The sequence below is a fragment of the Paramisgurnus dabryanus genome, chromosome 12 (assembly GCF_030506205.2).
Source record: "Paramisgurnus dabryanus chromosome 12, PD_genome_1.1, whole genome shotgun sequence".
NCBI lineage: Eukaryota > Metazoa > Chordata > Actinopteri > Cypriniformes > Cobitidae > Paramisgurnus > Paramisgurnus dabryanus.
The window spans coordinates 31,247,561-31,271,770 of NC_133348.1; the positions used below are offsets into that span (position 1 = coordinate 31,247,561).

At 35.3% G+C, this 24,210-nt stretch overlaps 1 protein-coding gene across 1 annotated transcript; it reads right to left on the minus strand.

The window, feature by feature from the left end:
- Nucleotides 1-837: 837 nt before the first annotated feature.
- On the minus strand, nt 838-16,945 carry rhag (Rh associated glycoprotein). The gene is made up of 10 exons (XM_065268951.2): nt 16,706-16,945; nt 6,801-6,984; nt 6,440-6,590; nt 3,238-3,385; nt 2,962-3,128; nt 2,742-2,879; nt 2,464-2,585; nt 2,310-2,383; nt 2,154-2,227; nt 838-2,063 (listed from the first exon to the last, which is right to left on the minus strand). Exons 1-10 carry the CDS (start codon nt 16,878-16,880, stop codon nt 1,989-1,991), a joined length of 1,308 nt encoding a protein of 435 aa, XP_065125023.1. The 5' UTR covers nt 16,881-16,945; the 3' UTR covers nt 838-1,988.
- Nucleotides 16,946-24,210: the final 7,265 nt, after the last annotated feature.

Below are 24,210 nucleotides of genomic sequence, written 5' to 3' on the forward strand. Positions count from 1 at the left end.
AAAGTGGTATTCGGACCAGCCCTAGATTTTATACCATTTTCTTTGATTGGATGTATGCGATTTTGGCCTGTCCCAGACACTGCTCAACTAACTTTATTAGAGTGTAAAAAGTGAATAAATAACACAAAATTCTAAAACTTTTAGATTTTTCTTATTGTCCTCAACAAGTTATTTGATAAAACAAGTCATTTTTATAATTTACATTCATTTTTATAATAATATTAAGCGTTTTGCATGTGTCCCTGAAATTGCTGTCCACCCTGTCATTTTGGGGTAAACGCCCCTTTAATGCCGTCAGACGCTGTACTTCTCGTCCGGTGTGCGATCCGATTTACTGCAATTTACCAGTAAATAACTGTCTGTGTGAAAAGGACTATTCAAATGTTTGTTAATTTGTTTGCTTTAATTTAATAGTTCGTTTGCAGTCATCTGTCAAATATTTTACACTGACTGACTGTATTAAAATGAATGCTGTTCTCTCAGTCCATTTTTTTACAACACCTGTAGTAACGTTTTACAATCACAAGATGGCGTAAAAACGTGACTTATTTATATTAATTTTGTTTAATTTAATAGTTCTTTCAAATGTCATGTTAATGAAAATTTTACTTGGTAAGTATGCATTGCTACATTAAAATGCAATACATTCAATACAAATGTGTGCTATACTGAACTGAACATGAGGTCGAGAAGTGTGATGTCTGATCATATGAGTCAAATTTCACTTGAGTTTGTATGATACACTACACAGATAAAACTAACATACAGGACTACATTTTTAGGATGTCTTTCATCAGAAATGATAGAAAAATAAATATAAAAAAATCATGGACAACATTTGGTATTTCTAAAGTTTTATTATTTAATATTTTTATTTCAAGTGAACAATTTAAATCCAAAAAGTCTGGAAATTGAATAATTCCCACAAACCACAACTGAGGAAAAAATGACCAACCTTCGATATTGAAGACAATAATACTGACAATTTCATATAAATGACAGTTAAAGTTGAACACATTCACAAACCTTTCAAATACAATTAAGTGAAGTTTAAGAGTAAAGCCTGAAAACACACATTCACACAAAGTTAAATCAGTAAAAGTCAGCTTGTAGTGAGATGACTGAATATATTCACGAATGTTTTCTTTATTAAACAAATAACATTCAAAAATCTCACCATGTGCAAGCGGTGACTAACCAATCACGTCTGCTTATACTGCTGCAATGAAAGAGATCTTTATACAATAGTACTGACAAATCGATAATGTTAAACAAACTTATTTACTTCATTTAAAAGTATCATAAATTGTAAGAATGTGTAAAAATATAAAACTTTTTAATTTGTTAGTTTTTTTTAGGATACATTAGTTAAAAATACTTAATAGTTCATAGCTGAATCTTTATATAAAAGTGGTTTTAATGATCACAATAACATATAAATGGTTTGTAGGATCTGGTTGGATGTGATCATATCGGCGTGAGCTGCACAAATATTCTTATGCTATTAAAAGCTTAATATAAAGGCAAAGGTAAATACATACAGTGATGATAAAAACTAGGTCTGTGTAAAAGCTTATTAAACTACTCAGATAAAAGACACTCAGGAAAGAAGTCTCACATTGGCTCAGGTTTTTGACAAATTACAGTGAGCGACTTTGTTTGAGCACGTTCATAAGATCCATAGTGTCACACTGGTTATTTTCATTGTTGTGACCAACTTATCTTCACTTTGATTGTAAATGAACTTTTCTGTAATACACTTTTAAGCATCTTGCATTTTAGTATATACTGTCATTTTCAAAAGCTTTCCGAAATCATTTTTCAAAAAATGTTAGAAAAAACCCCACACATTTTAAAACATTTCCCCATACATATAGTAAGTTGGTCATGTTAAAGATTTTAGTAAGTGTCAAAGATGCTGATGGTTGAGAAGCCCTGAGGTGCTTAACGGATCGGTTTTGATTTGTAAAGCAAGTTGGTTCGAAGCTTTAAGCTTCATCTTTGTTCTTGGAATATTCGCCATGAGCCAAACGCTCTTCGTGCTCGTGTTCTTCCTCGGGAACCTGCATGTCAAACACAAACACAATCATCAAACCGAAAGCTTCTTATGAGCTTACCCGCCCCCATCGTCCGGTCATTGAAACTAGACGTACCTCCCAGTAAATGGAGTCATCAAAACAGTTTTGGTCAGGTGGTTGACTCCAGAATGGAATCTTCATGATCAGACCTGGAAGAAGTTTGACAAGTGCTTCACTGTGTTGTAAATTTGTAAATGTATGTTTTGCAAATAATATTTGTTTTATACTCACCTGTGATGAGTCCACCCACCAAAGCAATGCCCAGAGATGATGCCAAACCTCCTGCCTGCATAGCTGCTGTAACACTTTAATAAACAAATACAAATATATAAACAAACCCAACTTTTAAGGTACTGATAAAAAATAAAAGACAGTCAGCTGTTACCCATCCTTCTTTTGAAGTGCCGCCGCCACTATGCCAGCAAGTCCTCCCAGTATGCCTGGCATGCCGTGCAGGTTGTGCACACCACAGGTGTCTTGAATTCCCAGTTTGGAGGCAAGGATGGGCTGAGGAAACCAGAAAGAATTGATATCTCATTTGATTTCTGAATACACCATCTAAAGTTGGTCTAATCTGCTTTGCTGCTCTGCTGAGCACGCTTTAGATGTCCAGGCAAAACCTGTTCAAACCAGCAATGACCATGTGATGTTTAAAATTCATACAGTGAGGAACTTGAAGCCGAGGGTGGAGATGATGCCTGCAGTGATTCCGATCAGCATCGCTCCGAATGGCTGGATGCTCATGTCTGCGCAGGTCCCCACAGCGACACCACCAGCCAATGTGGCGTTCTGAATGTGGACCTGTGTATTAAAATACGATAGGCCGAGTCATATAATGTGTGCACTGCCAAAATGAGCAATTTAGTGAAACTGGTGGACTCACCATGTCCAGTTTCCCCTTCTTCTCTACCAGACTGGAAGTTGCGTAAGCAGCCAGTGCACAGGCGGCCAACGAGAAATATGTGTTGATAACAGCTGTTAATTGAGCGTCACCCGGAGTAGCGATAGCAGAATTGAAGCTTGGCCAGAACATCCACAGGTAAACAGTGCCTGTATACACAAAAATGAATGCAAATGTCCTCGATTCAGTTATCTTACCATTCAGAGTCTGCAGGGATCTGGCAGCTGGTGGACTGTCATATAAAAGATTTAAACATACCGATCATTGCAAACATGTCTGAGTGGTACACCGATCCGTCATTCTCGTGACCGTTCCGAAGAGCCGGGCGATATAAGACACGAGCGACAGCCAAGCCAAAGTAAGCCCCAAATGCATGGATGGTCATAGATGCGCCAACATCAGATGCCTGTTAAAAATTAGGAAACTGTGTCTGCAGTCTTCACATGAAACATTTGCAATAAAAGTTGTTTTCATTTTTATTCAATTTTCATTCACTGACCACAAAAGAAGAATCTCTTTTTTTTTTTTATTCTAGTTGGCTGCATAAGGGAGGCCCACTCGGATTGACTGGCTGGCCCACCCAGTCAGAAAAGACACAAAATAAAAGCAAACTAAAGCACGCATAAATTATATGAATCTCTTTAATAATAATCACTCAAATACGTTCAGAAATAAATAACTTACATTCAAGCTATTTAAAAAATTCAACCACAAGAATTTTTCCCAGACAGCAACGTAATTGCGAATGGATTTATGTTTGTTCCCTGCATTTCACAAAGGAATGCTTCACAAACAAGGCTCAGTTTGATGCCGGATTTTCCATTTGTTTACAACTGAGTGATGGAGCGGTCCCAACTCTAAAAGATCCCGGTCAGGAGTAGATCAAAATCTCACGTGTTTTGTTTACAATCGGCATATATGTACATGTAAACAACACAAACAACAGCAAATATTTTCCTCCTTAGTTGGCATTGTACTGCACTTACGACGTTTACACCTTTTAAAACGTAAAAAATACAACATAATTACGTCAGATTTTTAAAATTTAAAATAGAGGATAAGCAAACAAGGATTAAGTCCTGCTGTAATCGTTGCTGCTGTTGTTCCTGTTGATCAATTACCGACTCAGTATCTGATTCTGTGTCATCTTTTTTTTTTTAATGGTCTCTTTTTTTTAATGGTCTGACTAGTGTCTAAACTGAACTCTGGAACAAATACCCAGTTGAAAAATAACAAATGTTTTGGTTTCCTAAAGATGAGGGAAGATGGCGATCATGGATCAGCGCTATTTGATGGGAGGGTTGGCAGCCGATCTGTATAAGATTGTATACATTATAGTGCACATTTTACACAGTAACAGTATCACAGTAAAGTTTTTGATACACTTTAGCCACGATTTGAACTAAGGTAATCTACGCAGGCCCGGATTGGCTATTGGGAGGACCAGGAGAATTCCCGGTGGGACGGCCATGAGGGCCAGTGTTGTCATGCCACCAGGTTGAAGGTTGCTGTTCCTAGGCTGCCAGCACTTCAAATATTATCCATTATAATTTGCGAGTGGGAGATGTCCCCTCCGCCTTATGCCCAATTGTGTCCCGAGTCCTGACCACTTATTGGAAGAATTCTTGCATTAGAGTCCATTAACATCTAAAACGCAGGACGCGCTCGCCTGTGAACACGAGTTTTGTTTCAGACGCATTTAAATTTGAGTGCCCTTGCCGCGCTTCTAGATTTAAAAGAAACTTGAGCGTGACTACGAACAGCCTCTAAAAGGAAAAAGATCTACAGATCGTAACTTCTAAGTCATAGATGTAACAATGAACCGTCTATGAATAGTCATTACTTATCATCTATTGCAAGTTTAACAAAAATCAGTTTGATGCAAAACTCATTAGTTTATTCGAAAAAAAGTAGTTAAGTTTCATATTAATATTATGTTGCCTCAAGTAAAAACACAATTTTGAAAGTCCATTATATATTTGTTCTTTTTTGACAGGTAGTACCTTAAAGGCGGAGTGCACAATGTTTGAAAAACGCTTTGGAAAAGGGAGTCGGGCCGACTACAAAAACACAATTGTAGCCAATCAGCAGTAAGGGGCGTGTCTTCTAATCGACATCCTTGCCGGGGTTGCCTATGTGTGGGGTGGGTCTATCAAAACAAGGTCCAGATTCTATTGGGGTTGGGGCGTGTATTTTTAGGTGATTTCAAATATCAACATTGGCTTTCAAACATTGTGCACTCTGCCTTTAAGTTATTTGGCAAAAGTAAAAACTTAAGATAAGGATTTTTATTTTTCCATCTGTAGGGGAAAACACAAACTTATTTGTTCCCTTTCAGTAGTTTTTGAATAAGTTGAATTGAATAATATTAAAATACCTTATGGTAGGGCTGCACAATTATGATTAATAATCATAATTGTTTAGGCTACTGTATTTAAACTGAATTGGAAATGATATATTTTAGGAATTGCAATGCTGTAGAGAACAGTAAACTATTGCAGACTTAAAGGCTACTACTAGGATTTAATTATGTTATTATTTTAACCAAAGTTGGCCGGTCTAAGGCATAAAACTCTAGGGCTGAAAATGAGTCCCACTCCGGCCCTGAATCTACATGTTGTAGTACCCTCAAGAAATCTGCTTATGTTTGTGTCCTTATGTTAATAAAACAACAAAAGACAAAAGGAAAATCACTTCTTAAAAAGATTAATTATATTTAATTTATAGAATGAAGAAGACATAAGTGTTATTATTCATTTGATTCTATTTCTGTTCCTAATGTTATACTTTATTTGTAACTTTAGTCTTTTCTATATGCTTATGTCTTGATTTGTTTTTATTTTCCCTATTTTTATTTTTGCTAATTCAAAAATAATTTGATCCATGACTCAAAAAACGTAATGTAATTTAACCACTATATTGTAAAATTATGTCATTTAAGAGTGGACATTGAGGTTCACCGTATTTCACCAAGGTCCACTCAGTTTAACATTTCTGGCTTTGCCACTGGTTAGCAACCAGAAACCCTTCAGACACTATCAGGGTTCAGGTCACTGTTGTTATTGGAACACTGGGTGTGTTCATGATCCTGCCAACTTTAGGAAGGAGATAGATAATTGCCTTTTCCTTCATCTTTGATCTAGCTTCCTTTTATAACAAAATTATCCCAAAGGAGTCCCAGAAAAGATTTGGATCATCTTATAACATTCTGCGCTTGTTCTATAAAAGTCTTTATTAGTTAAATATACCAAAGACGTAATAATCCATTAAAATAGATGCACCCATGTCAATACACAAATACTTTACTTTGATTTGCAGAGGATGAACTTTAACTGATCAGCCAGTGCTCTCATCTGTTAACTTGAACATTATGTTCAACTTTTGTACTGTTTTATTTTCATCTCTAGCTGTCAACAGTCATAACAGGACAGAGTAAGTGAATGAATGAGCCTCTACAAACCCCAATGATTTCTACAACCAGATGTTCATTGATGCAGAAGGTGGTGATCTCCAACAGGGTCATGATGAGAAGCTGGACAGGACTGGTTTTCCCCAAAACGGCTCCGAATGAGATCAGTACCGTTGCTGTACTGAAGTCAGCATTAATCATCCTGCAAAGAGAAAGAGATAATTATGAGATGGATGGATGTTGAGAACATCATTTCTACTTGAACTGATGGATCTACTATCATATAAATGTATACCGTGGTATGCTACGCTATACAGTACTGTTTAATGAAATAAGGCTCAGTAGTAGGTCAGTCACTTAATGATCCTTCCAGCACCCCCTTAAACAAAAAGCCTACAGGATGTGGGTTTACTTTTCGATGGAGACGTTTATTTTTCCATCATGCATGTGCCAGACGTTCTGGAGGAGAAGACCCCATTGCAAACCAAAGGCGGCCAGCAGCAGATTGATGCCCACACTGCTGAAACCATACTTCTTTAGGAAGGTCATCAAGAAACCAAAGCCAATGAAGATCATCACGTGTACATCCTGAAACACTGGAGACACAGATAAAGAGCTGATGAGAAAGATGATGTTTATCCAAAACAAAACACTGAAATCTAGAGCCAAGTGTGCTTTGTCTGTACAAAAACAAAAAAATGCAGAGTGTTCTACATAATCACATAAGTTGCTGTCACATGATTGGATCAGAAGATATTTGCATTAGTTAATATTCAATCATTTGAAGAATCACAGTGAGTCAGTATATACATAATCATAGTGAATGTGTAGGAATCACATTAAATTACTTGTAAAGAATCATAGTGAATCTTTTTTAAAATTGTAGTGAATTCTAAGGAATCACATTAAACTACTTGTAAAGAATCATAGTGAATCTCTTCAAAATTGTAGTGAATTCTAAAGAATCATAGTGAATCAATGTAAACCATTGTAGTGAATCATTATGAAGAATCATATTGAATCGTTAAAAAAATCATATTATAAAACGGCTCGTTCTGGTTCTTCATTCTGATTTGTTGAAACGCGTTCTAAGCCGTGATAAAATACCCCGGTAACCCCACGGTTCAGACCGCTTTACAGAAGTATCACTGCGCCACTGTTGCTGCGTACTGATTTATGAAAATAAACACCACAGTCTTTAATCATTTTTAAATTTTTCTACATTTGCACAATTATGGCGATATCCAGATAAATGTCAATAAATATTTTCAGTCATTTCGTCAATAAAGAGAAAAGTTTCTCTGAGTTGTTTTTGTCTTAAATTGATATTTCCGCTATTATCCACTAGATGGCAATCTTACCCAACTTAAACACTGACGCAATTCACTCGACACAACAGCTTTGTGGTGGATTTAGCGTGGAGTTAAGTTCTTCACAAAAATGGAATTATCTCCGCTTTTAGCTGAAAATTTGAGAGGTGATAACTGATAAGAGAACAAATGAAGGTAGGATGAAAGTTTTTTTAAAAAAATTTTTGTTGTTGTTGTTTGAAATAGTGATGGGCAGTCCGGCTCTTTCCATTGGTTCGGCTCTTTCGGCTCAAGCTCCGGCTCTACATTTTAGTGATGGCAGTCCGGCTCTTTCATAGATTCGGCTCTTCTGGCTCGGCTCCCTTAGAAGAGCCGGCTCCCCTGCATGCGTCTGAAGAGTCGGCTCTTCTCGTTCGCTACAAAGAATCAGCTCTTAGAGCCGGCGTTCACGAACGACCCATCACTAGTTTGAAAACGGATGGTCTGTTCTTTCATTTGATATTTTATGTTTATTTAAAGGAGATAATTTTTCTGTAAGGCATTAAACTAAAACTGGGTGGTAACTTAAAAAAAAACTGCTGATGGGAAGCGTAGCATGCTTCCAAGCATATTTGATCATCACTTTAACAGTTGCACGATATAAATGTTAATGTATAAATTAAATTAGATGAATGTTGATTTATGAAAATAAACACCACAGTCTCAAATCATATTTTCATTGTGTCTTTGCTGCGTCTGTGTTGGTTGGGATCTACGCTCTGTTGCAGCCACACTTGATTCTGAGGAACTACTTTGTTTGGCGGAAGACTAATATTTGTACTAATATAATTACAACTTATTTGTGTTTTATTTTATGAAATCCTGCTATGTATATGAAGTAACCGTTTTATAAAAGCAATAAGTCCCCCGAAGCAGTGGGGTTACAGTGCATATTAAAACAGCTTCGCGTCGTGCCTAACAACGCCCCTTAGCTGTTATAAAATGCACTGGTAACCCACTGCTTCTTGGGGCTTATTGCTTTAGTAAATCACTGTAAAAAACATAGTGAATCATTATGAAGAATTACTATCATTAATCAATTTGTGGCCTAATGGTTAGAGAGTTGGGCTTGCAAGCCGACAGTTGCCGGTCGAGTCTCATGGTCGGCAGGTTGCGACTGAGGTGCCCTTGAGCAAGACACCTGGCCCCCGGCTCCAAGGGCACTGCAGTGTGTGTGTTCACTGGATGGGTTAAATGCAGAGGTCACATTCCTAGTATGGGTTACCATACATTGGTCATTATGTCACTTCACTTCACTTACGGGGAGTCATAGTGGGGCAACCTTCATCGACTGGCCGCTAGAGTCTGGCTCCAAAAGGGATTCAATTCCCATAGATATCCATGTTAAAATGCCCAACTTTAGAGCAGAAAATAATATGTTTACAGCCTGGTACAAAAAGTGTTTTTTGTCTATATAGCCAATTTTGCCCTTCATCACAACTGTGAGGGGGGTTAATTTTTTTGTAACTAATCCGTTTAAATTATAGTAAGCATTAAAGTCACTAGAGTCAAGCTAAGCGGGCGTGGTTTCAGCAATTAGCCACCTCAGCTTTACCCACGTCCCGCCTCTTTACTCACTTTCGGTATCCATGAGTGATGCACGGGCAAGATGGCGACGGCAGGCACTGCCTACTATTGGCTTCAAAAACGATCTTCAGAAACCTATGGGTGACGTGACTACGTCCATCTTTTTTTTCTGAATGGGACATTATGAAGAATCATAGTAAATCATTATAATGAATCATAGTTAAGAATAAGTTTTGGATTTTGACAGCAGGTCAAAAAAACTGTCACTGTATGGAAAAACACACTCAACTTTTTTAGTTGTGCTTTTGCTTCGACTAAGTTAAGTTATATTTATTTAATTTTATTGTTAGTAGTTTCAACTTGAAATGTTTTCTTGTGAAAATAAAATAATTTACCCAAATAAATAAGTTTAGTTGAAAATCATGCACTTACTTACAACTTACAAGTTGTCTGTACAGAAGTCAAGTTTATTCAAATTAAATAATTTACCTAACTATTACATGACTGCTGCACAAGATCTCATGATAAATGAGAATGTGATATTGTTTACTGATTTGATTTAACTTATGTTTTTAAGTTAAGGAGACATACTCCTGTCCAGTAAACTTACTGTACAAAGTATTGAGACAGTAAAAAGCTCCCATAACACCTGTTTCAGCATACCTGATGTTAATCTGGAGTACCTATAGAGTAGTATTACATACTTCTGAAGAGTCTTTAGTTTTATCAAATTTATAAAAGAGATCAGCTCTAGGGATTCATTCCGATAATGCACGGAAACATCTGGAAGAAGGAGTCACGAGCTGCGGGAGGAGCAAGTCATGCAACACCAACACTGGATAACTTATGATTCACTACTTGTTTATGCCATTTACATCATATGCACTTACACGCAGATATCCAACATAACATGACCGCATGCAACTTATGACCCGGTTGGGACTTTTCAACGTAATCCAGCGTTAATCAAACACACACGCCAACTCAGCTGCTACCCCGGATATCCATTGTTTCCATAATGCTGACTTTGTTCCCCTTACAAGTACCCGTGTTTAAAAAAAACTCTGAAAATTGTCGAACCCTGGGGAAGTGCATCTGCACAGAAATACTCAAATACGACTGCTTTTTTGACACTTTACCCATGTTTAGCATGAGGATCTGAAACTGTGTTTATAAGTCAGTATACCGTTGACACCCCCCCCCCTTAAGATTTTAAGTTAAATAAACTTGAATCCTAGTACAGACAACTTGACAAAATAAGTTCAACAAAACTTTGTAAATTCAGGTAAATTGAAATAAATGGTTGGGTCAATTATTTAAGTTTCAACAAAATATTTCAATTTTAAACTACTTAAAATTTTAAGTAAATATAACTTAACCGAGTCAAAGGAAAAATAAGTTGTTATTCAAGTAAAATGAAGTAAAATGGTTCAATTTTTCATTAAACACATGCAAAACTGATGTACTCATGATTTTTTACAACACTATTTTATGTTTAAGACACTTTCATTTTACTTTTAGCAGTAAAGAAGACAAATACTGACAAAAGCACACTCTTAGTGACCCTTTTGGACCTATTTCCTATTTCATTCACTCATCATGTCTCCAGTTAGGATTAGACAAACATGAACTTCAACAAACTCAGATAAAGGCACAATTAACTTTCAATGTTACAAAAGATCACTAAAGATAGTTGAAATGTTTGGAAAATGAAAAAAAAAAAACTTTACATAAAACATTTGATTATGTGGAGCAAGTGCTGTTGACCTCTGCCATCTCTCCTTATATAGAAAGGAAGTGTTGTAATAAGACTGTCAAAGTCAACAGCCCTGCACATAGAGATAGGATATGATCCAGAACAGCTGATTTGTCGGACCACACAATACAAATTATATCAACAATAATCAAACAGATTGTCAGGAGAGTTGGAAAAGTCTAATTATCGGTCCCAAGAGAAACAAGGGGAACTATGAGTGACACAATGCATTCAATAGACCAACATAACTTCCCTGGAAATCCTCCACCCATTCAATAATCCACATGAAATCTAAACTGGCCTGTGGACAAACCCAAACAGCCATCAATCATAGAGCTAAATAATATCTGACATCTGTTAAGCCCATCAAGATAATAACAAAGACCCCTGAGAATACTGTACCACCAACTGTGAGCGGACAAAACTTCATGAAAACTTTATTTGCTTGCTGCATGGCGACAGGCTGTACGTAAATAGCTACTGTATAATGATAAAGTAACAAAACAGACTAAACAGGAAAACTTACAATCGATACACTAAGATTAGAAGTCAGCAAATTTTACTCTTATCTTGTTCTGAAGTCAACTTAAAACAAACACAGAAAAATGTGTCCTGTTATTGCATAATGTTTTCAATTCTTTCTGGACATTTTTCAGGTTTCACAGAAAAAAATAACATTTTGTGAGAAAGACCAGCTCAAACCAGCGTGACATTTCCACCAAAACCAGTTTGCCTTTCCATGCGCTACAGAGACACCAAAGAGCCAGGTGTTACGTCACTGTATACATCTCATCTTTCCAAGCAATGTTAGCACAGCAGTGCCAAACACAAACACACCATCAACAATATCGGATGTTGCATTATTATTGATGGTCATGGCTTTGCCAGTGGCGGCTCGTGACTACTCATCCGAGCGGCTCAAAGTGTTTGGAGTGTCATGCGCGTTACTTGTGTTTTCAAAATATGTGTTTGTTGCATCATGTGAACCATGTGCATCACGTGTTTTGTCAAAATAAGTGCTTGCTGCACACTTGTCAAAACAGTTTATGATAAAAGAGACGCTCACATTCACAAAATACACGCAAGACACTCAATTAACAGTAAACTTGGATTACGCATGAGATTATGCAAGTATCTGGCAAACGTGAGCCCATAGGTTCACTCGACGCGCAGAACACATATTTTGAAATTACGAACCACACACGACAGGCTACATACTGTACATGTTGTGATGAACTTCACATCAATCGCCCTCGATAAAAGAAGTCACCGGCCACCACTGGTCTTTGCGTACCTACAATGGCATCCAAACGCGGCGAATCCAACGTGTACGTGTAGATCGATGTAATTTATATAAACACTATTATTGGTCATCACTTTGTGTACCTAAGAAAGGGCAGTGTCATGTGTAGGACAACTTGCAGGTATTGCACACCAGATGTGCACATTAAATAGCATGAGCTTAGGCCTAGTCCACACGGACACGGGTAGTTTTTCCTCCTGCGGTTAAAAAATATCCCGTCCACACATGCTTGGTTTAAAAGAAATCTCTGCATACATGAAAGCACAAAAACACGTGATCAGGCGCTGTCAAGAGCATGCCACACCAGGAGGCGGTGATATAACCCTAATCGTAAAGCAACGTTGGCCAATCAGAAGCCTTAATCAGAAGCAAAAACACGGTTTTACTGTCTACACCAGTGGTTCTTAACGTTATTCCTGGAGGCCCACTGCCCTGCACATTTTGTATGTCTCTTTTGTCTGACAGACTCAGTTCAGTTCATGGAGATCTCTTCTAATGAGCTGATGATTTGAATCAGGTGTGTTAAATAAGGGAGACATACAAAATGTGCAGGGCATTGGGCCTCCAGGAATAACGTTAAGAACCACTGGTCTACACGACAACACTACAACCAGCGTTTCTGAAAATCCTCACCTGGCAGGGGTTTTCAAAAATGTTCAGTTTCAGTGCCCTGATACTGCGTTTTCGTGTGGACGAACGGCCAAAACACGTAAAAAAGTCACGGTTATAAAATACCCGTGTCTGTGTGGATAATGCCTTAGTCAGACAGAGTCTACTTCAAAATGCAAAATATGCATTAGCAGCCTATGTTAATCGTTAATGATTTATGACAAATATGATGTTATTTAAAGGGGACATTTCACAAAACTTTTTTTAAGATATAAAATACATTTTTGTTGGTATCCCCAGAGTACATATGTAAAGTTTTAGCTTAAAATACCATACTGTATAGATAATTTATAATAACATGTTAAAATTGCCACTTTTTAGTAAAAATGAACCAAATTGTGCATGCCCTTGCAAATGAGCTGATATCTGCACTAAATGGCAGTGCCGTGGTTGTATAGTGCAGATTAAGGGGCGGTATTTTCCCCTTCTGACATCACAAGGGAAGCCAAATTTCAATGACCTATTTTTTTACATGCTTGCAGAGAATGGTTTTCCAACACTAAGTTAACTGGGTTGATCTTTATCATATTTTCTAGGTTGATAGAAGCACTGGGGACCAAATTATAACACTTAAACGTCAGATTTTCATGATTTGTCCCCTTTAATGGTAACCAGACGCGGTGTGTGTACATTCCCAGAAAATTGTGTTCGATTTTTAGATACATCGCGCGACCGGGCACTTCTCACTTCACTGGCATCCAAACGCGCTGAATCCAACGTGCACATGCAGCTCGGCGTAATTTATATAAACGGAGGTTGCAATCGAAAAAACAGTAAAAACATAATATATCATAATTGTATAATTTACACAGAACAACGTTAGCCTTAGCATGCACACACGTTAGCCTTAGCATGCATCTACATTCAAACTGCTTTGGTGAAAAAAGGGGCACAGGAGGTTCTAGGGGGTCCCCAAAAAATTTCTGAAAAAAAAAATTGTTTGGAAAACACCTCATAAAAAATTTGTTTATAAGGTGTTTTATGTATTAGATTTTATCTCTCGTTTCTTGCTACATACAATTTTATTATTATTAATTATTAATACCTAAAAATCTATAAATTAATATATATAATAATAATAATAATAATAAACTTTATTTTATATAGCGCCTTTAAAGTTCCATCTCAAAGCACTTTACAGAATCATATAAAAATACATTATAAAGTACACATACATCAAATTTAAGAACATATAAAAGAAGATGCATACAAAGAGAATAAAATCACTTATATGCTAACCTAAAAAATAAGTTTTAAGTGAGGATTTAAAAAAACTTAGAGAGTCGGCCTGTCGAATCTCAATGGGAAGAGTGAAATCATAAAGGAATCATAAAGTCTTTACAGTCTATACAGCTCATCAGACTTATGGTCTTTTTGATGAAGCTTGGTTAGGGCACAAGCCATAAAGCATCCCAAAAACTAACCCCTTTTTTAATCACATAGAGTCGTTTCAGCATTTCTTTGTGCTTTAGGTCTGTTTTATATTCTCTGTTTATCGTTGCCAAGATCTGATGGTTGTTGAGAATAATTAAATGCAGTTAAAAAGCCAACAAAAACATGTTAGTGATTTGTTACACAGCTGAAAGCTGTAGGTTATCATCTCTTATCAGCTTTCCTCTGATCTTTCCATTGATCTTGAGCGATACATATTTACAACCATTGAGTCGGCTGAGCAAAAGTGTGCAATCCATTTTCCCAACTGTTGGCTTGTACAACAAACAGAATCAATTTGCCAGTGAAAGTTTTGCTATTACTCATGTGTAACAGATTTGCTGATAACATCTCAAAGACACAATTTTTCTAATGGGTGGAAAGTTTTCTCTCTCTCCGTATGACTTAATTACATTCTGTCCACACTCGTTCAGCACATGGTAACATAACTGAGCGATGTGATGGGATTTCTTTGTTGCCAAGATTAAATTATCCCTTATTTTCATTGCTTTGAGCTTTTCTCCCTCATTTCTGGAATGCTTTGCATACGTGACCCGACACAAAGATTTTTTTCCAAAATGTAGATACACATGCTTTTGCTTTTCATTTGTGTTTCTTCCTAAGGTTAAGACCACTGGATGGCACAAAATCTTTATCAATAACAAGATCATATCATTAACAACCACATAATCGCCAAATGCTTCAAATGCACAAAAATATTCATATTCTTTTAAGTAGTTTAATGTAAATTTGATCAAGTTGTCTTGATCAAATGACAAATTTGAAGGGTTGATTTGTAACTTTAAGGGCACCCCTGAGACTAATCTTGCATGTTCATATTTTGGATTACAGTTAGGCTGTTAATCATTCTTGTTGTGACCGCGTCCCACAGACACACTGGGTGGATCCCTTCATTTCATTACACTACAAGAAGAAAACAGCAGTTTACGCAATGCCGTCTTCTTATTCAACACAGTATAAAGTGTCAGGCCACAAATAACTAAGTCATATTTTTTTAAATATCTAAGCACATGTTTAGTAAAGTTTTGACTCTCTGAACATACACCTTTTAATATAACTAATGGCTAATGAAGTATTATAATAAAAGGAAAATACTTTGTGTTGAATAGGAAAACGACATTGCATATTTAAACCGCTGTTTTCTTCTTGTAATTGAATGGAATGAAGGGATCCACCCAATGTCTCTGTGGGACACGGTCAAAACAACAATGATTAACGGCCTACAACTGTAATTTAACAACCACATGATTGCCAAATGCTTCAAATGCACTAAAATATTCATTTTTTTTTTATTAAAGTTTAATGTAATTTGATCAAGTTGTCTTAAGCAACAGAGTCAAATGACACATTTGAAGGGTTGATTTGAAACTTTTAGGGCACCCTGAGAATAATCTTGCATGTTCATATTGTCCACACCCCAGACATGGCTTTGGTCCAAACTTTGTCTAAACAGACATGAGTGCTAGATAAGACAAAAATTGCATTTAAAATGAACGCATGTCATCTATGTAATAGAGGAAATTAAAGGAATGCAATTGAAATGTAAAGTGTTTTAGGAAATATGTAGTTATTCTATTTGCACCATGCATGGAAATTGTTGATAACATTAATATTTCCTGCTCTTATGGTGACAACTCAACAATAAAACGCTGTTGTGGTCGGGCGGTGAACGGGAGGGAAAAACAATGCTAGTGGAAACTGGGATAGCAGAAGTAGGCTTATGAAGCTTTAAAAAAATGAGAAAATGCGTCCTCTTTTATTCTTTACATCAAATAATGACAATCCAGACAAATTCAATTTGAGTCCACAAATATAAACACTAAAATACATGGTACACTACATGGAACCGTGTTGGGTCCCGACTTGATGTCAGTTTTTTAATATGGGTTCATCAACCTCATCCTCTTTTGTTTTTCTCATGTGTGTTATGTTGGGTTCTTTCTGCAGCAAGTATTTTTAGAGACACGCATGCTGCACATTAGTGAAAGATTGCTGCCAAGTTCTTCACAGGAACCTTGCATTCACTGATGTTTAAGACACATGTAGTACAATTGCAGTACAAACCTACAATTATGGGACAGGTAGCCCAGACAACACAAAACCACCAATCACATTTTTTATTCAACTTTATAATATTTTAATCAGACAAAAAAGATACCAAAAGACTGACAAACAACAGACATTGTCCATATGAATTTCTTCTCATCTCAGCCACACCAGCCGAAAATACATGCATCATGTATATAGAGAGACATACTTACTGGGGTAGAGTGTCATTGGGCTTTCAGCGTGAGTTTGATTCCCTCCATCATGATGGTTGTGAAGATCCCTCGTGTCATACACCACAAACAAAGCGTACAGGACGATGGTCACCACTTCCAGAATCAGAGCCAAGATTGGGAATTTGAGCCTCATGTTGGTGGCAAATGCTGGCATGTTTTAAGACTTTATTCTTTAAGGGTCTTGTATACTCTTCTGGCTATGGTTTGTGTGGGGGCAGTACTGAAAGTTGCCTTTGGTTTTGAATTGGCTGTTGGTTTTCACAGACCAATGAAAAGAGAGACATCCCCTCGGCCATCCCCAAACACACACACACAAACAGAAACGTAAACAAATAGAAGAGCATACGCAACATACTTTGACAGATTTATACAGAAATGTATCTATTTGCATTAAATAGTTTATCATTACTATAGGATTATTTTTTAATTGAATGATTTTATTTATATGTAATGCATTTACAGTCTGTTTTGTATTGTTTCGATCAGTGTATCCCAGTTCCTCTTTTTATTGTCTCTCATGGGACCCATCTTTCAGGCTAAACACACCCTTCGTTGCACTGTGCAGAACAAACAGGTGCCGTTGATAATGCATTTGTTTTATCTCTACAGAGTCAAGACAAAACACAATATTTAAACACAATCTCATGGCAATTTGCACCTATTTTACAAGGTGTCTAAGTTATATCTCATTTGTTCTCGTATGTTTTTCTACGATCTGTTTTCACCCCATGACTCTGCGGTTAGGGGTGGGGTTAGGGGTGGAGGATCATTCATACTTTTTCGGATATACATACGTTTTTGTACTATTCACGTCATACAAATTCTTCAGAAATCATCACCACTTAAAATGGGTATGCTTTCTTCTGAAATCAGGTTAGATATTGTTATATAAAAACATCATGATATTTATAAGGTTTCAATTCTATTAAAAAGCAAAGGAGGTTTGTTTTCTATTATTATCATTATAATCATTAGTATTATTAGTATGGGTGAGTTGGATTTCTAAGTGATAAGGCTAGGACAGAGTCATTATAAATATGGGGAGGTGGGCTCCATTAACTTTGGATTGTAAGCAAACCATCTATTAAAAAGACACTTCCCTTTATCCAGACACAGCCTGTTTACCACCCTAACATGCCAACTTTGTGTCTGTGACTATTGCAAAGACAAGATAGGTTTTGATTTAATAAGCCTGACATCTTCAAACTCAAGCTGGAATTTTATGACTAATTCCAAACAGATTTACTGCAAACCAGAAATAAGTTCAGCATATTCAAACATTTACAATCATTGTGTTCAGCTTAATGGTTTATTTTATTTATTTAAGTTTATTCAATTTTCCATTAAATATTTCTGTATATATTTTTGGTTTTAAGTGTAACTATATATTTAATTTGCATTGAAAATTAAGTCATTGAACCATTCATTTGAGCCTTTAAAAAATTAAAGGAAAACACCACCGTTTTTCAAAATTTTACTATGTTCTTACCTCAACTTGGAGAAATTAATATATCCCTATCTTTCTTTGAATGCATGCACTTAATAATTGTGCAGCGCGTCATGAATGTGTTAGCATTTAGCCTAGCCCCATTCATTCCTTAGGATCCAAACATGGATGAATTTAGATTCCACCTAACATTTCCATGTTTTCCCTATTTAAAGACTGTTACATGAGTAGTTACACAAGTATGGTGGCACACAACAAAACCTGGTGATTTTTTTTAAGCAAAAAATTAAATAAAATAAGAATTATATTTTATGGTGGAAGAGCACTTAGTTCAGTAAAAAAATGTATCTGCTTAAACAACCCAGGTGAAAAAGTAGTACACTTCCATAGTGTACTTAAAGTGCTTTATTTTCGCACACTATTTTTGTACTTAATATACTAAATATTCATCTTTAGTACTTCTTAAAATGTTCTTAAAATCATCTAAGTGTACTTCACTGTGCTATTTTGAGAAACCATAAATATGAACTAAAATTTGCTAAAAATGTATTTAAAAAATGTATTTAGATACCACTTTTAGTAAACTTGAACCCATCTTTGTATGAAAGTTGAGTTCAAGTCTAATTCAAGTGTTAAGTAAATACATTTTTTAATACAGAGATAATATGTTAAAAATGTATTTTAGTTCATATTCATGCTGTCTCAAAATAGCACAGTGAAGTACACTTAGATGATTTTAAGAACATCTTAAGAAGTACTAAAGATGACTTTTGAGTATATTAAGTACAAAATTAGTGTGCGAAAATAAAGCACTTTAAGTACATTATGGAAGTGTACTACTTTTTCACCTGGGAATTGCCACGTTTTATTTTGTGGCACCATACTTACTTTTGTAACTACTCATGTAGCAGTCTTTAAATCGGGAAAACATGAAAGTGTTTGGTGGTTTCTAAATTCATCCCTGTTTGGATCCTAAGGAATGAATGGCGCTAAGCTAAATGCTAACACATTCATGACACGCTGTTCACTACAAAGATTAAGTGCATGCATTAAAAAGAGAGGTATGTACTAATTAGATAAGAATAAGAACATATTAAAATATGAAAAATTGTGGTGTTTTCCTTTAACATGCCAAATTTTTTGGGTATGACTATTGCAGAGACAAGATGGGCTTTGATTTTATGAGCCTGAGTTCAAGCTGAAATTTTATGATTACAAACAAATTCACTTATTCAGAAATAAGTTTAACCTATTCAAACATTTACAATAATTATGTTCAGCTTAATAATTTATTTTATTTATTTAAGTTTGTTCAATTTTCCATTAAAAATGTCTGTATATATTTTTGGTTTTAAGTGTAACCAATATTTTTAATTTGCATAAAAAATAATACATTAAACCATTAATTTTAACCTTTAAAAATGTAAACAGCACATTTTATTAATTTTAAGATACTTTTTAAATTCTTTCTTTCTTTCTTCAGGGATATTTACCAACAAATTAATTTAAACAGTATAAGTTAATTTTAATAGTACAAGTTAAAAGTTACATTTTATTTCTATATCACTACAGTGTCAATTGGTGCAGTACCCTTTAAAAAGGTCCTAATTACAGATATGCATACATTTGGTACCAATATGTACCTCTGAGGTAGTATTATGAATTATTTATGTGTACTTTTCGAAAAGGATACTACCCCAGTGACATTTTTGACAGTGTATAACAGTAATGATACACAGTGATGAATTTTACCTTAATGACATGATCCTTTATAAAACCGATTACAGTTTAAATTCACATGCTGACACAACCTGGCACCACAGAAGACTTCCAGGATCTTAACAGGAAAGAAAACTATTTTTTCTGATGGAAGCTTTGATCCCAGCCCAGTTCATCCAATCATTAACCAGTCTTATTTGAAAAATCTCTCGAGCGTCTGTGTTTCATATCCACAGCTCCTCTCGTGCAAAGGTCTCCGAGTTTTCTGACCTCAGCGTTAAATCAAAGCCCCTGCCCTTAGTGTTGACTGTTACCGACCCCTCCACCACAGGCATCTCACGACCAAGACGTTTGATCCTCCATAAAGTTATACTCTTTAAACACTATGTGTTTGAATTAAAGCGTGTATTATAATGTGTACTGTGTGTACGTTGCTGCTAAGATTTTTGGTATTTTTATAAGTTTAAGTTCCATCATTATTTTTAATGTTTGCTCCATTAATCATCATTATACTGATAAAAGACTTCTTATGTCAGTGTTAGAACTATAGATTAAGGGAGTGTAATGTGACATTACCCAGTAGTGGTTAACTCTGTGGGAAAGGTATGTCTATATGAGTCTCCTATATCACACAGCGTTCTTTTCTCAGCAGACTGGATCATTGCTGATTTAGTGTATCCTTCCTAGAGCCATATCAGCAGAGAGAGAGAGAGAGAGAGAGAGAGACTATTTAAACATTCCTGTGAGACATTACTTAGAAAAATGCTTAACAGAGTAAACGAGAGGTGGAGGTATTAACAGTCGGCATGCCAAGGACCTGAGGAATGGATGTGATATAGTAACTGGTGTTACTGGGGTCATAATGCTACCAGTAGGCACGCTACAGGAACTCTATCAACAGTAAAATTATTGACGATATCCATACAGTACCCAGTATACTTACTGTAGAAAGAAATCATTGGCAAATTTTTTTCCCCATTTTCTTGAAAAAAGTACTTATAGTGTATGGCATAGGTGTCTACTACTGATCATAACAGAACAAACATACTCAATTTTTTAGTGTCCATTTGATTTTATACAGTGGCAACACAATCGCAGGGCAATTTGTACGTATTTTACAAGTTAGCTAAATCATATGAATTCATACAAAATGTGTACATTTTTATATAATTAATGATCTTTCACCCTTTAACCTTTTGTTTAGTGTTGGTGTTAAAGGCGGGATACTATTATTGTTTATTTCTACAATTTCTACAATTCACTTGGTACAAATTCATGCAAATTAGTCAACTTGTAAATAACATATGAATGTCCGTGAGATCAGGTTGTACATAATGAAGTTATATGATAGCTTTGTCTGTAACAGACCAAAATTTTGATCGGTCACGGTTGTTTTACTTCAAATTCAGAATAATTTATTTAGCTTGAACTGTCCCTTAAATCAATGGTTCCCAAACTTTTCATTTTCATTCTACCAACATATTTTTAAACGGATATATGAGACAAATACACATTTGACCTCTTTAGTTATTGAGAAGTTTTTATTTTCCTTGTCATTTCCTTTATGAAATGTGAGTTTAATTCAAATGTCAAAATAATTTATAGTATATCATATTAAAAATTTCATTTCATTTCATTTATTTGTTTTTCTTTTCATGGTAATGCAATACCACAACAACAAACACAACAAAAATACATTCCATGACAAGAAGAACAGGAGTAGGATGAAGAAAAAAATCTTATAAACTCCTACCCCATTCTTATATTAAAAAAGTTACAAATTAGAAATTAGATGGCCGACATAACAAAAAATACCAACATCAAAAAATTTACAAAAAAAACCCTGACCAGATTTAATCTGCTTTCAATTTTAACAATTTTCATTTTTTTTAATATTTCGTTTTTTTATTATAAATTCTGCGTACACAACACTAAACGCACAAAAACAACAATAATACAATGATAACAATTCTGGCAATGAAAACGACTTTAAAACCATCATTATTATAATTTTAACAATTTTCACATTCATCTTATACAAATAACGTATCTTCTTTTTATACTTATATTTAAATTGAGTTATATTTGGACAACATTTTAAATCATTATCTAGGAAATTCCATCTTTTCACACCAGAAATTGAAACACACATTTGTTTGAGAGTATTTCCTGCAAACGGTTGTCTAAAATCATAATTTCTTCTACTTGTCTCACTATTTGCCGTAAAAAAGGCTTGTAATCCATTCGGTAACAGGCAATATTTTGCTTTAAGACAACCAATAAGGTTTGTAAAGCAATCAAGTCCTTCAATTTGATTACTCCCGACCTCAGAAACAGTCCTGTTGTATGTTCTCTAGGCGCAACTCCATTAATTATTAGGGGCATTAAATTAATAAAATAAGAATTAAACCATATTTCCAAACAATTCATCAGATATGGGAAAATAAAAGAACAATATAGGATTCTCATTGCCTTATAACTTAACATAAACTTTACTTAACTCAAAACAGCAATATTTTTACTAATTTTATTTCTTACATAAGCTATATGTGACTTCCATTTAAACCTTTCATCAATGAGTACTCCTAAAAACCTAAATTCTGACACTCTCTCAATAATTGTTCTATTTCAAATCAAACAAACATTATCAGGGCATTTTTGATTTGTAAACAACATAAATTTTGTTTTACTTAAATTTAACGACAGTTTATTTTTATTAAACCATTTCTGAAGTAGGACCAATTGTTGTTCAATGATTTTCATTAATATTTTTTAATTCTTCCCTGATACAAAAAAATGAGTATCATCTGCAAAAAGAACAAAACCTAAAATCTTTGATTCGTCACAGAGATCATTAATATATAAAATAAATAATTTAGGTCCCAGCACAGAGCCTTGAGGGACTCCACATGGTATTGTTTCCATAATCATTATCAATGCTAATCATTTAAGTGGCCATCCGTCATTTTTTTTCTCTTAAAAATGAACAAAATTAGTTATTAATTTTATGTAGAAAACTCTCTTGTGTTTCCTACACTGTCTCCTTACTTTGCCACAATTCACATTGGAAAGCTTAATGATTTATAATTTAAGTTGTCTGGTCAGTTTTTACTGGAAAAAGTCATTTTGATAACGTCATGTCTATAAACAAAGAAGAGGAGCCGGTGGTTTCATTGCATGTGCTCTCGAGTGTCTAGCTAGTTTTAGAAAACAATTGCATAAAATCTGTAAAGTTTCAAAAGATGATCATCTTGGGAACGGCATGTAAATACGTCCGTTTATTACGTTCTTTCATCTAGGGAATCATCTGTTGTTAAAACAGTGAAAGCTCAAACTGTGAGCTCGTGCTAAAACTAGAGTTAATATCAACCGGGCTTTTTAACATCTGAATTAAATACTGCAGAGACATCTTCCTCTGAACCGGTTTAAGGCATCTGTTGAAGCACTTTTTCATTTAGTCAGATCAAACATGGCAGATATATTACTTCACTTCAGTGTTTCCCACAGGCTTGGTGGCACATCTGCCAGGTGGATGGGTGAAAACAGATAACTAATATCGGTTTAGATAAGTAGTTTTCGGATGCAGGTGTTCTAGGATGTATTATGTATAATGATGTTTCAAGGACATATACGCTGTGATGCAGGAATCACAGACATCAGATTAATTCGTGCTTGGCGAATTCTGTATTTTATATTTCAATAAGAGATGACGAAAAAGAGGCCAGCAATTACTGTGAAACCTATTGAAGGGAAGATTCTTCATCCTAAATATTTTCCATTCATCACTCTCAGAATAAACTCATACAGTCCAGAACTTTAGAATGTGTATATTGCATATGAATCATTGCATGACAAAAACAACTTCATTCTCCAGCTCATATATTCTGCGTTTGCGTGTAAGTGAATCTCCACTGACCTGCTCTCAAGACAGCAGCTGTTCAGAAATTCATCACTGCATGCAGTCCACAGCTTCTCGACAGCATTGACACAAGCACATGTATATTTGAAGCAATATGAAGTGAATATTGCCAGGTAACAACGTGAAAAAGTTTTTTAAACTGGGTCTTTCAGATACTTCTGGAATGCTGAAACCCCAGTCAAGACAATATTGATTTTAAACATCCAAAAAAAAAAAACTTATGGAAGATTTGAAACCCATAGTGAGTTCCAGAAATACATTTGCAACATAAAATTGATGTGATTTCATGAAATTAAATTTTTTTAATTGTTAGCAAAAATGTGCTACACTCTAAACAAAAAAAAAATGCAGCATGAAGTTAAAACATCTTAGTTTGCAAGTCAATCTAACCTACTATTT